At 36.1% G+C, this 14,730-nt stretch overlaps 1 protein-coding gene across 17 annotated transcripts in view; it reads left to right on the top strand.

Moving 5' to 3' along the window:
* Positions 1 to 14,730, top strand: part of LOC129421321 (nuclear factor 1 X-type) — a 196,177-nt gene that overhangs the window by 50,483 nt on the left and 130,964 nt on the right. For 11 of the 17 annotated variants that reach the window (XM_055176889.2, XM_055176879.2, XM_055176781.2 and 8 more), the window contains one exon: positions 7,782 to 7,847. The exons of the other annotated variants lie outside the window; for them this stretch is intronic. In XM_055176889.2, the coding sequence (XP_055032864.2) occupies positions 7,782 to 7,847 (66 nt within the window). The remainder of the gene's footprint in view (positions 1 to 7,781; positions 7,848 to 14,730) is intronic. 17 annotated transcript variants of the gene reach the window in all.

The following is a 14,730-nucleotide window of genomic DNA, read 5'->3' as shown; positions in this document are numbered from 1 at the left end:
GTTCGGTTTATCAGCCAGTATTATTTATGTTTCCCAGATGAATGTCTGGAAATTTAAAGAAAACACTTTAAAATTAAGCTTTTATTGCTTAAACGTTGCTCTTTTATAGCTCAGGAGTTTTCTCTTGTGTATTAAGTTTGTCTTAGACATTTCTCCCAAAGTTGCTTGGATGGAATAGAAATGGATACAAATAAGGCAATTGTTGAAATATAGTATGTAACGATACAATTATAGTAGTTGGTTTGGCAAAGATAGGGTCTGTTTTTGGGCAAATGTCATGTTTGTTATCATTAAAATCCTACACTTGTGGATCTTCAGGGGTCTTCTGAACCTCTAATGGAAACAGATTTTTCTGTCTTTTTCACTTTAGAATAATTTAGCAAAAGTTTCCATTTGCTCCTCATTTAATTTTATTGGTGTCCAGGAGAAAGAGTTAGGGTTTTAAAGAGACCTATAATTGGTCTTACAGGTGAGTAGCATGGGCTTTTGCGCTCTTCACTGTGTTTCGGGCCTTATCAGTAATTCACGCAAAAGTACAAAAGGATTTTATAGCCTTGTGCCCATTTGTTTATGACGGGCTTTGGGACAGATTCACTTAATGTCCTTCTACATTTGATCTGGAATAGGATATGGACTGAAGTCAGAGTGAGCTCATGATATCGCATTTGTAGCTCCCTGCGGAGTGTGTGTTAGACTAATCATGGCTCTGCGCTTCAAACCGGCCCAGTTAAAACGCTTTGTTCCCTATCCGACAGTTCTCCTCAAAGATAACCAGATGTCCAGCTGTTTTGATTTCGTCTCTTAAAGAACAATGTCTTTCTCATGCGTATGTCCTTTCGGACCGCCGCCTAACACAGTTTCCCCCTTTTTGGTCCCAAAACTTTATTTTTCGAGAGAAACGACAGCAACGGTTTACCCGCAGACTCTGGGTGGTTTCAAGACAAATACAAGAAACCCGAAACACAAATCTCAGAGCGGCCTAATGCAGGATGACATTCACCATGTGCCGTGACTTACACAAACAAAGAAAAGATGAGCGGGCCAAGAAAAGTTGCATATCGCCTTCCTTATGTTAACTCGTGTTTGCTTTCATATGTCATTTTTTTATTTCCATACTAAAGTTAGAACTGCACTGGCCGCGGCTCCAGGAGTCCAACGCGAGCCAGAAAGTCATTTGGAGCGTTTCGCTCGAGTTCCGCGGCCAAGCGTGCGGTTGAATTAACCCCAAGACAACATATAAAATGAATCGAGAGCTGCAAAACAAAAGACATCTTAAGATTTCCAAGGTTATCGTATCCTTGTTTAACCTAGACGGACTGTTATTTGAGCTGGGTGAATTTTTCCTGCCCCGAATCCTGAGCATTAACGTTTGGCACGTAACCCGTCATGCACCGCTTGCGCTACGAACATAAATGACACCTCAAATCGTGCTTGTTAAGGTGAGACGCTCTATAACCTTGCGATGCTATTTAGCCAAGCGACCACCCATCTATTAGCTAAGCAACATGCGTTCAGAGCACCCTATAGTATCCAAAAATGCCCTACCAATAATTGATTTCATTGTCACTTTAGCGCTTTCTCAGTATTTGTTTCTTTCTCGCTCTCCTTCTCCACCCAGCTGCAGAGAGCCTGACGTAGTTCGGATAAATACATGTGGAATAGGAGCCATATGTGAAAGCAGAAAATGTACACAGCCGTCTTCCACAGCGCCAGTTGGAAACCACAAGCGGGAGATCAAGTGCAGCTACGTCCGTGCATGAAAATCGAGCTGGTTTTTTAATCGAAAGTCCCGTATAAAGAATCTAGCATCTACAGCAGTTTGTCGACATTTCGTATGTGCAACCCAGGAACGAGACCTAATCTGATCAAATTTTTTTTATAGTTAAACAGATCGGTTTTGCTTTCTCTCTAATGAATCACAGCCTGTTGCATCTACATGTTTTGTTCTTAACCTTTTCATACTATGTCTTAAAAATAACCATTTAATCAAAGAACCATTTCTTTCATACCTTTATCAAAGGTTCTTTGAATGTTATGAAATAATTTAGCCAAAAATAATGTTTCGTCTATGGCACCTTTATTGTGTGTATATTTCATATACAAATAATACATATGCATAAAATATGACTGCTGGTAATATTCTTTGCGATGCACATTGCGGTTGGCACAAACCATGTTTTTTCTCGCTGCAAGTCAACTGTTATTTAATTACGTCTGGGTCGGGTTTTTTTCATTTCGTTCTCAGTTTCCAAGAATGAGGGCATGTCACGTTGGCATCCACCTAGTTTGACCGACTTTCAAAGTGACAGATGAATCTGTGCCAAAATACCATAGCTTAATGACAACAACAAAAGATATGGCAATCATTTACCCCTCCCTTTAATAACCTTGCCTAACTTTGAAAAGGAACAATTGTATGCATAATGGCAGTTTATTTACATAAATTTTTATATTCTGATGTCTAATATGAACTTATCCAAACAGACCTTTAACCTTTTTGGCTCACGTCATTTGAGTTTTAAGCAACTTCATTTGGTTTTGGTTATGTTGTTCTCATTATTGTCTTTTTTTGTGTTTGACACATGCATAATGCATTTTGCATCGGACAGGACCATGCACAAATATATCATAGCTAGTGCATGGGTTAGCGAAGTTTAGGAAACATTTAGTGGGCGATTCTTTTGATTTGAAATATTATAAATTATTATAAACTTTTATTTAATTAATACAATGACTAGGAAAATAAATGTGTATTTTTCTTATATTTCCATTTAAAAACATGTTGGTGGTTCCTGGGATAGAAATACCTATTTAAGTGGGTCACAATAAACACTGATCTAAAGGGCCCATTTTGGTATACCTAAATGGTACATGGGACCTTTATCTGTACCTAAATGGTACATACAGTATTAGGACCTTTTTAAAGAGCACCCAGTGACAGCTTTTATACCTTTGTCTGACTGTATAGTAAAGAATGAGGCGTAGCAACAGTAACAAAACAAAAGAGAAGCCTTCCCCCTTTTAAAATACTTTGTTGTGAGAAAGGCATGTTGCTGGTACAATCCATCCCCTGTAAAAACAATGGTGTGGTTGTGTCCCGTAACCCAATTACGCCCCTTGAGAGAGAGAGAGAGAGAGCAAATCCCGTAGTTTGATCCACGGCTTTATTAATTTAGCTTTCTTTGCTCGGTAACGTGCACTTTTATGCAGAATTTGCAGATTATTCAGATTAAAACGATTAAAGCGTATTTAAATTGATCTATTTGGGATTGAGGTTATGGTTTTAAAGTTAGCAATGGCATCTGATGATTATTATTTTGTTCAGAAACACATCCAAAAAAAAAAACATTTGTCATTATAAGTAGTATAAATAAATAAATGTATTTATATTTATTTGCTGAAGAGCATAAGAGCAAAGCATGTATAGTTTTGCAACATCTTCCATTCGGCCGGTTTATACTTCTCGATGTGAACCGGTGCATCTGTTAATTTCATTTTAATCTAGATGAAAACTTGGATCCATTTCGCTTTATAAATCTATATTTGTATGGCTTCATGAGTTTTGTGTGAGGTCTATAAGAACAAATTCCTTACAAAGAAATATCAGCGTATTCCAATGAAACAAGGATGAGTAAATAATCACAGAGCTTTTCTTTAATACAGTGTAATTCGACATTAAATTGCGGTCTGGGTTTGCTTATTCGGTTTCAGTCGACCTTCCGTCGATTGAATGCGTGGTGTTAGCGATGCAGGTCGTCACGTTTGGCCGTTTCTTTGCTATGTTTACCTCCCACTGCTGTCTGTCGTCAGCTCGCTGGTTTCCTGGAGAGGTGAACTTACTGTATCTTTATTCATTCAGCAGGAGGAAGTTTTAGCAGGAAATGAGGAAAGGGATGTGGGCAGTCATATTTACAGATAGGAAGAGGGTGTTTAACTTTTCACTCCGGTCTGAGTTCAATGTTTGTACTTTCACCTTAGATAAGAAAGTGCTTTAGTGTCAGACCCTTATAGAGTGTGAACGCTATTTCATTTAGTACTACTAGTATATATATAATATAATATACAAACTGTATATAAAATAAAGACAAAGGACTGATTTACTACAGTACAGTTCTTTGTAATTAAGTAATTTACATGTATAATTTGAAAGATTTGTGTCCTCAGGTTATGCTGGTATGTTTATTAATATTAGAGCAGATATGTTTATACAGTCTTTAATGTCTTTTAACAGTAATATTAATAAAAGTGTGTCTCTGGTTGTTGTGTGTGTTGGCACAGATCTGCTTTGCCTGTACAAGAGTCACTATTCAGGAAACATCCATTAGCCCTATTTAGGATTTTCTTCCTCCATCTGTGTCTTTCTTTTCTTACCCACTTCTTAATTCAGAGGTACAGGCTGTATTTTACACTTTTGGAGTACAAACCCATTTAATGCATTGTAGTGTTGGTTAATCTATCTGACAATTATAAAGTTTTTCCTTTTAAAGTTTTAACATTTCTATATAGTTAAGCCTGTAATACTGTAATGCATTACAGTATTAAGCTACTTAATTGCGTTACTTAGTTACTTTGCATGGAAAGCAATGCTTACGTTACTTTTAAGTTACATATGCGTTACCTTTCCTTACTTGGCTAAGGCTTGATCTGTTTCAGGCCTTGCAGGTGTTTTTTATGATCGCAAAAATGTCAAGCTCTCTGGCCTGATATCTCAGTTTCTGACTCAAACAATTCTGCGTTAATATGTTCAGTTTAATTCAGTTCAGTTTAATTTTATTCTTTCAAATTGAAACTGAAAAGTAACTTGCATTACTTTTTTAAAAAAATAACTCAAATATTAATGTGTACATTTATAAAGTAATGCGTTACTTTACTCGTTACTTCAGAAAAGTTATATTATTACGTAATGCGCTTTACTTGTAATGTGTTACCCCCAACACTGGTTAACCCTCCGTAATTATGAAATGTACTATTTTTTTCTGTACTTACAATTCACTTCAAAGTATTTAAAAACAATGTATAAAGAAGCTTTATTGAGCTTAATTAAATTCAGAGCAGTATTTTATCAATGTAATATAAAAAGGTGAAGCTGCTATTTTCATTTATTTTCTAAAGTCCATGTAAGAAAAAGCATGTATATTTGTGCTACAGTACATCTCACATCAGAGAGTTACCCTTATGCAAATTAACCATGATTTTACCATGGATGACACCAATAAATCATGGTTACTATACTGTAGTTAAACCACGTTTTTACAAATGGTAATTGGTATGCAAAAAAGCATTACTATACTTTTACTATAAAAACATGGTAAATTTTTCCTGAAGATATCTATCTCATTTTCTTTTATTTCTTCCACGTATAGTGCACTATGTTGACTTTCCCGTACAGGGAATAGTCAGCTAGTGAACACTTTTAAATGTTCATCTTCTGTTATTTCTTATGTACACTAAAAATGCTGGATTATTTCAACCTAGCATTGGGTCAAAAAGGGTTAAACTCAGCTGTTGGGTTAAATTAATCCAGAAAGTGTTTATATTTGGCCCAACAATGGGTTAAAACAACCCAGCGTAAGAGTGTAGTTTATTTAGTTTCTCTTGTAATGAAATGTGAGCGTGTTTGTGAAATCCAAGTCTCATCTCAATCTTAACTTTAGCATTAAAGTTTGATTTCACATTAATTTCAATTGACCTTGACCTCGACATGACCTTACTCAGTCAATATTAAAGGGACACTCAACTCTTTTTAAAAATATGCTCATTTTCCAGCTCCCCTAGAGTTAAACATTTGATTTTTACCGTTTTGGAATCCATTCAGCCGATCTTCGAGTCTGGCGCTTCCACGTTAAGCATAGCTTAGCATAATCCATTGAATCTGATTAGACCATTAGCATCGTGCTAGAAAAATAACCAAAAAGCTTTTGATATTTTTCATATTTAAAACTTGACTCTTCTGTAGTTGCATCGTGTACTAAGACCGTCTGAAAATTAAAAGTTGTGATTTTTTAGGCAGATATGGCTAGGAACTATACTCTCATTCTGGCGTAGTAATCAAGGACTTTGCTGATGTAACATGGCTGCAGGAGGCTCAATGATATTACGCAGTGTCCGAAAATAGTCCCCTGCTATTGAAAGTTACCAAGGGGACTATTTTCAGGTGTGATGCTAATGGTCTAATCAGATTCAATGGATTATGCTAAGCTATGCTAAAAGTGGTACCGCCAAACATGGATATCGTCTGAATGGATTCCAAAACGATAAAAATCAAATGTTTAACTCTAGGGGAGCTGGAAAATTAACATATTTAAAAAAAAGTGATATGTCCCTTTAAAGTTATCCAATAGTGTAAGAAAGGACAGCACTCACAGTTCACTTGCAAAATAGTATTTTAATCCCAAACAATGAACGTTTCGGGCTAAACCCCCTTCTTCAGCGTGCAATGGCGATCCAATTCTTTATTCATCCCAAACGGAATAATTGTACCCAAATAATGAATCCAATTTGCTTCTCTCTATAGTAACAATTTGTCTCGATCACCACCCCTGCGTGGTATTTGCACGACCTCAATACTTTAAAGTTATCAAATTATATATAGTTATATTTTTACAGAATGCTCTTTACATTATGTAGGATGATTTTATGTAGTTATATAGCAATAATAACTTCATCTGGCTGTTCACAAGCACCTTAACTGAGACAGAATGAGCACCAGGGTGAGAGACGGCGGCGTGGCATTGGGGCGTGGTTACAAAAGGTGTTAAACAGAGACAACATACGACTGCCTAAAGTGCCAGGGAGAGAGAAAGATAGTTAAAGATATGGCAAAGAGCAGACAGTAGGGGTTGTGATGGCAGTGATGCATTTGCATAAAGGGCAGGGCAGAGTGCCCGGCAGTGGAAAGGGTTGGCATCACGCCTCGCAGACTGGCAGAGGGGCGACTGAAGAGAGAAAAATAGTGGTGGGGTGAGGGGGGTTTAGTCAATAGTGCATCCCTTGTTCTGTGAGAGGAGGGCCTGGTTTGTTGGCAGCGACGATGGGGAATCTCTTGTTTGTGTGCTAGATTGCCCCTTTATTTCTTTGATTGCGAAGCGTTCAACACTCGGCAACTGTAGTGCCTGTGTGAATTTGCGTGCGTGCGCGTGTGCGTTCGCGGGGGCATCTGTTCCTCTTTTACTTTCTTAAAATCCCACATCATGTTATAGGTTTTCACCTCTATTCATCAGCTGTGAACGAAAGAAACACCTCACCATCAATTCATCGCTGTTCAACCATATAGGTGACGCTAACGCTATTAAAAATGGGTCTCTGGGTAATCTCCATCGTTCTGGGTAGCATGGGCACAGTTTTGGCACAGCGACTTATCTATTTGCATGTGGCGCATCCTGCCAACCAATCAGCGGGCTTTAATCGAGGCAGTGACCAGCGACGTTGCTTTGACTCGTTCGGAGCCGAAACGGCACAGAGCCGGCGCTGCTGGATGATGTCATAGACCCACCGTTCAAAGTGGCGATCAACACCGCAACACCGCGGCCGCACGATGTGCCTAGGGCTACAGATATAGTTCGTGATTACATGCGGTGCATGTTGCTATTTTGGGAGTATCAGGCTTTGTGGTATTCTCTTTGTGGTATTCAGATGTCAAATTTGCACACTCTTCACTTCACTTACATGCTAAAATAATTTATGTGAAACCTCATACTGTGTAAAAGCCTATCGGTCACATGAATCTAATGCAAAGACATCCAGGACCTATAATGTTTTGAAAGGTTTTTTTGTTCCTACAGCCTCAGTTTGAACGTGAAAGCAGTGTGTGGCAGTCAGGTGCATCGGGCCGTGAAGATATCTCAGTGGTATGTTGCAATCGGACACAAGTTTAGTTGCCTCAAGATTTGTGATAATGCTTACAGCAACAATGCACTTAGCAGACCAGAAGATTTTGCCTAGAGGACAGAAAGAAAAAATTTACTATCTTGTATTTTAAGATAATTACTTCCAAACAACCAGACTAGGAGAAATGAAGCCGTTTTGCATACGACAGCATTTCAAGTTTTTCCAGGTGTTCCTATAATTGTCAGTAGATTTGGGTTTAACACAAAAATAAGAGGTTAGACTTCACTCAAAAATGAAAATCCTGTCATCATTTACTCACCCTGTATGAGTTTCTTTATTCTGTTGAACACAAAAGAAGATATTTTGATAAATGATGGTAAGCACACAGTTAACGGTACCCATTGGCATCCATAGTATTTGTTTTTTCTTGTTTTTTCTTACCGTCAACATACTGTCATTTATCAAGAAACAAATACTGAAACAACATAAAGGTGAGTAAATGATGACACATTTGTCATTTTTGGATTAACTTTATCAGGCAAAGACTTTTTTTCAATTAAATCATATTATAACAACAAACAATATTACAGCTACATTCATTGTTGCATTAAGCTGTATGGTTATAAACTGAACTCTTGTTTCATTTTTAATAATTGATAAATAGTTCAATATTAAACTTTATTTCTAGCCACACTGTTAGACTTAACTGTAATTTCTACAGTTACTTACCACAAAATGCCCACACTGTAAAAGAATTCCGTAGAAATTGCAGCTGGGTTGCCGGTAATTTACCGTAGATTTAAATTTATGTTATTTACTGGAAAAAGTTTGTTCAAAGTTAAATAAATTTTGAATATTAAGAAGTCTTTATCTTTACAGAATAAAACTATACAATAACAGCCTCATGCAAAGCATTCTGGGAACCAGAAATCATCATCAACTTTTTTCTGTTTTTTTTGCTTCAGATTTTGTTTCCCAGAATGTTTTGCTTGATGCTGTCTTTTTAGTTTTACCCTGTAAAGACAAAGACTTGTAAATGTTTAATGTTCATTTAACTTTGAACAAAATGTTGCCAGTAAAAAACGTAAGTTTAAGTCTACGGTAAGTTACCGGCAACCAGCTGCAATTTCTACGGAAGTTTTTTTACAGTGTAGATTTAAATTTATGTTATTTACTGGCAAAAGTTTGTTCAAAGTTAAATAAATTTTAAATATTAACAAGTCTTTATCTTTACAGAATAAAACTATACAATAACAGCCTCATGCAAAGCATTCTGGGAACCAGAAATCATCATCAACCTTTTTCTGTTTTTTTGCTTCAGATTTTGTTTCCCAGAATGTTTTGCTTGATGCTGTCTTTTTAGTTTTACTCTGTAAAGACAAAGACTTGTAACTCTTTAAAGTTCATTTAACTTTGAACAAAATGTTGCCAGTAAATAACATAAATTTAAATCTACGGTAAGTTACCGGCAACCCAGCTGCAATAACACTGTAATTTCTACGGAATTTTTTTACAGTGCAGTAAAATCCCATAATTTTCTTTTCCAGTTCATTACTGTAATATGCATTGCATTATGGGTATTAACATTTAATTTACAGTGATTTACTGTATGTTTTAAATTTGCGGTAGACTGCTGTAAAACAACAGCAGTAGTGCTACTGTAGTTGAATAAAATAGTGTTATAAAAGCATAATGGAAATGGAAAAATAAAATATATCTATGAAAAATGAAATCAATTTTATTTGTTATGCTTTTAGCAGACAATGGCAGTGAAGCAAATTTCAAAATGTGAATTGTTTTTCAGCAGTGTAAATAATTTATTGAGAATTGTAGATAGAAACAAGAAAGGGATTATGGATAAATGCTTGACCGTCAGATTTGAATTTGACCTCAAGACTTCAAAACACTAGTGACGCCAAGATTTCGCTCCTCGGAGTGTCGGGAGAGTGACAGAAGATGCTACTTAGGGAGTGTAGCGAGTAACTTTCAAGTGACTCTGTGGAACCGTGGTAGTGTTATGGACCTATGACACGGGTGAACTGGGTTCAATTCCCCTTCAAGGCAATGTTTTTTTAAAACTAGGTTACAGTAAGGGTATTATACTGTAAAATGGAACTGCAGTAAAGGCATCATACTGTAAAAACATGTACAGCTATGGTACTGTAATGGGGCAGTTACAGCAACACGTTGCCAGTGAGTTACCGCATATTTACAATAAAAAGTCTAACAGTGCACTTACTGATACTGTAGCTGTTGTTTGTTTGTTTTTGATAAACTACATCCTTTCCTGCAACACCTACTCGGGAAATGATGTTATAATGAGTTTTATCTAAGCCATCGCTGTTTACGTTGCATTCATACAGTGCAGTTATGTGCCTCCTTTTGCCAGCGAGGGGAAAAGAAATCATGGGTATGTATGAGATCATACTGTAGTTTGATGTCAAGGCATAAGAGATGTTATCAACCGACTGCAGTCAGGGCTGCTAAATTTGAGGCATGTTTGATGAAACGGTTTGCCGCTATACGTTGAAACGTTATGTAGATTTAATCTGCTGTGATCTTTTTTTGCACTTCCTTTCTAACATAGTCGGTTTTGCCTTTAGCAATGTTTAATTCAATGTAAAGCTTAGAAAGTTTTTACAATTCTTGGAAAATATGTTAACATATGAGAGTATTTTGCATGTTTTTTTCCAAAAAATTCGCTGGTTTCTCCAGCGCTCCGGAGACCACGTCCCTCAAGGCCCTCTGGGATGCATGTGTCATTCCTCTCCCCACTGCCACAAATTGCTTGCAGGTTTTTCACACGTAGTAATGTGCCGGTTTGTAAACTGGGGTAATTGCAAACACCACCAAACACAGCTACAGTTTTCGTCACGCATCACAAGCAAGCCACGGTCTGTACAGGCACGGCGAAGTCGTCCTCCCTGGCGAAGTTTATGGTGATAAGCTAGTGTTTAAGAGAAGCTGATTTAAAAAGGAAATTTGCATTCATCACAAGACGAGCGAAAGCAGGTGGCAATAAAGTTTAACAGGGAGAGTGAAAAGAGTTGCATGAATGGATCTGCGTAAAAAAAGCACTTGATAAATGATGTTTGGGATACAAAGGGGAGAATGGGGCTAGTTGTCACACTTTTTTTTCTGACTTTCAACAACAATCATAGAAAAAAGTTTCTTATTTATAAATAATAATTATGAATAATATCACAAGCACAACAAACATTTGCATAATGTTGTCAAAAGCCTATTATTATGAGATACAATGACAACTTGTCCACTTTATACTTATAAAAATGTATATAAAGCCACAGGTGTATAAAACAAGTGATGTCACTCTGCAAGAGTGTGTCAGCACAATGCAGTTTTTACTGCGCCTGACTCATCTGAGACTGTCTTTCAAAAATCAAAACAGACCCACAGCACAATGCCAGTGAGAGGAGGGGCAGACGGGCATGCTGCACCTTACCTGTGCCAACACACCTGTTCTTAACACTGTGTGTGTAGTGGTGTGACACAGATGTGAGTGTGTCTGTCAGCCTCTTTACGGCTGTGGTTTGGTCCATGCTGGCACGCTGGCATGTCTGGACTGGCGTCCTCACCATCACATAGGTTAGCACATGATTTTCTACGATCTCCACCTCCCTCAAACTCTGTCATGTTGGTATTTATCACTTTTAATACACAGCCTTCTACTCTCTGATTTGAGGCATGTCTGCCCTTATCTAAAACCCCATTAGCTCTTTCGTTCATGTCTTTATCATGCTTTACATGAGTGGGCAGAATCAGGCATTATGTTTGTCTTTATTATGGTGTTTCAGGGTCACCACGGGTCACTCTGGCAGGTCAGAAAAGGAGAGTGGGTAACTTGAAATGTCACTAATGGCACCTGCTGTATAAATGTGGATCACAAATATATCTTTATTAAATTTGTGCTTTAAAACTTTTATTTGCTTATATTAAAACCATCCATTACTTTTTTGTTTTACCTCAGGATTTTCTAGATCAGAAACAGGCTTGGATTATGATGTTAGAAAAAATGTTTTTATTATAAAAAACGTAAAATTAGGAATTTTAAAATGCATGCTTAATTAAATAATAATAATAATAATAATCGATCAACACGCATTTTTTATTATTCCGCAATTTTTTAGTAGCGGTGTTGTCTCTATATGAACAAACAAAACCTTCATTTATAAATTATAAAACAAAGAAATATTTGTTTCTTTAATAATTTATGGTAAAAGGCTTTTTATGTAAATTAATATGACCTGTGTATTTCTGCTTCCTCTGAAAAAACGAAAAAATATTTAACAGACGTCTTTATGTCTTTGACAGCCGCAATATTTAACATTTGTGATTATTTGTGATTATTATGTCATTACACTATGGTTTTCTTAAATTTCGTTTTGATTTGTTTCTGTTAAATTAGATTATTATGTCGTTGATCAAAACGCATCGAATTGTAATCGAATTCGTCTCTTATCCTGTAGTCTGTCCAATATCATTTCAATCCTTTCCTCTTAATAACCTGAAATATGCGCCTGAAGTCTGGATTCAACATCATTATATTCATCAACCGAATAAAAAGTGGTTTAACAGAAAATCAGGAATATTCATCAATATTTAATTCACCATGAAACTTTCACCGGTTTGATTAAATTGCCAGTCTGACTCGTTTTATTTTTTTGTGGATTATTGAAACAGGATCTGAGTGTTTATGTCTTTCAGTGTTAATGATGTTTTTATGTTTGTTTTTTATCTTTATTGTTGCTCCAGCACAGTTAAAGTAGGCTAATGATTATACTTTTGTTTATTATAGAATAAATGCACCGTTGCCAACTTTTAGCCTAATTGCTGATTTAGTGTAAACTGGTCCATAAATTAAATATTAATCATACAACTCAAATATATAAAATAATTGCTTATATATATCTCTTTTTTTAACCAACAAGGCTTGATAAACCAGATGAGGTGAAGTTTGATGTGCCGTCAGCTGAAGTAATGAATAAAACGTAAAAACATTAAGGGCAGAATTATTTCTCCCGTCGCAACCTATGAATATATTAGGCTAACACAGAATTATCAGTTTATTTTATTGGCTGCGTGACTTCCTTGTATATGGATTTTGGACATATTATGCCAGGAAGAGGCATTTGCCAGGGACAGGCCTATATGCCAATAATAGTGCCACGCATTTTTTAAAGCAGTGAAATTATTCAATTCGTATACATTATTCACAATTATGCATGCTTGGAAGATCAACTAATTTTCTTTGGCCACACTGGAATTTGTCTGCATCGATTTGAAGGTGTTTGGGTGTGTTTTTCTTCATTTTAATTGATTTTACTGACGGCGACAAACTAACACGCATGATTCTCTGGCGCTTTCCAGCTCGCTCATTTCCACCCGACTGCTGGCACGCTGCTGAGAGATGATGTCTTCTCTCTCTTTAAACATTAATATTGTTTAATAATAAAAAAATAAGAGGGTTTGTTTTTTAATTGAGCTGGCAGGGATTTTGGACTTCTTTTTGGTCGGAATCGCGCAGGTGATGCGCCGCTGAGGATGTTTGGCACGAACATTCAGTAAGTTGCTAAACATTAAAAGGCTAGCTAACGTGTCAGTTCATTTGACCATTAAAGATGAATCGAGTCACATTTCTGGGATCTTTTGTGAGAAAATGATTTATGAATTTGATTTAGGCTATATGATTTATGGATTTTTGAATGTTAGTGGAATAAACTGGTGACGGCAAACAGATACAAATCTGGAAACAATTACTACAATGTCTTTTCAAAATACTGTTTAATCCTTTGCGTCTAGTTTTTGCGCCCTCGAGTAGGCCTTGAATAGGCTAATTAATAAAACATTTACAAGTTACATTTTTGTAGTTTGTTTACGTTTGCCAGTTAACCTGACGCGTTAATAATTATTATAAAAATATATTTTACAACAGCTAACGGCGACCCATCTGATCAAACTTTAAATTCTCATCATTCAGCAAATTCTCATCATTCAGAATAGCATTCCGACATTTAAGGGATAGTTCACCCAAAAATAAAAAAATCTGTCATTATTTTCTCACTCGTATTTTGTTACAAACCCGTATACATTTCTTTGTTCTGATGAACACAAAGGAAGATATTTTGAGAAATGTTTGTAACCACAAATCCATTCACTTCCACAGTCTGTATAGGAATAAAAATGCTATTGAAGTAAATGGGGTCCACAAACGGTTTGGTTACAAACATTTCTCAAAATATCTTCCTTTGTGTTCATCAGAACAAAGAAATGTATACAGGTTAGTAAATGATGACAATATTTTCATTTTTGGATAAACTATGCCTTTTAGACACAGGCTATAGGGCATTAGTGTTTACTGTAAACTATAGTAAAGTCCTAGATACTTAATAAATAATAATAATACATATTAAAGTAGGCCTACAGTCTATTCTATAAGTAAATACTGTAGTAGGCCTTATTTTTATTAGTTTATCAAATCACTACAGTAATACTACAGAATACATTACCAAAGTGTATTTATTATTACAGTACAATTTAGTCTTACATACTAGAGCAGGGGTCTCCAACATGGTGCCCGCCAAAGCACATTCTATTAATAGTCTCAAATGTAATGTTTATTTATTAATTTTTAATATTAGCTTGTTAACGTATGTTAACATTTTAAACAATACTAAAACTAAAAAAAAGTTAAAAAGTTTTAAGTAGACTATACCAAAAAGTAGCACTCCAGATTGTTTTATCCATTTTGGTAGCCCTTGTTCACAAAAAGGTTGGAGACCCCTGTAATAGAGCATTTACGACTAGTATATCAGAATAAATACAAATGATACGATTTTTTATATATATGAATCACAATCAATTTCTTTGTATTGGCCTGTTTGT

The sequence above is a fragment of the Misgurnus anguillicaudatus genome, unplaced genomic scaffold, assembly GCF_027580225.2.
Source record: "Misgurnus anguillicaudatus unplaced genomic scaffold, ASM2758022v2 HiC_scaffold_29, whole genome shotgun sequence".
Lineage (NCBI taxonomy): Eukaryota > Metazoa > Chordata > Actinopteri > Cypriniformes > Cobitidae > Misgurnus > Misgurnus anguillicaudatus.
The sequence above is the reverse complement of the archived record's forward strand: the minus strand, read 5'-3'. Positions and strand labels throughout refer to the sequence as shown.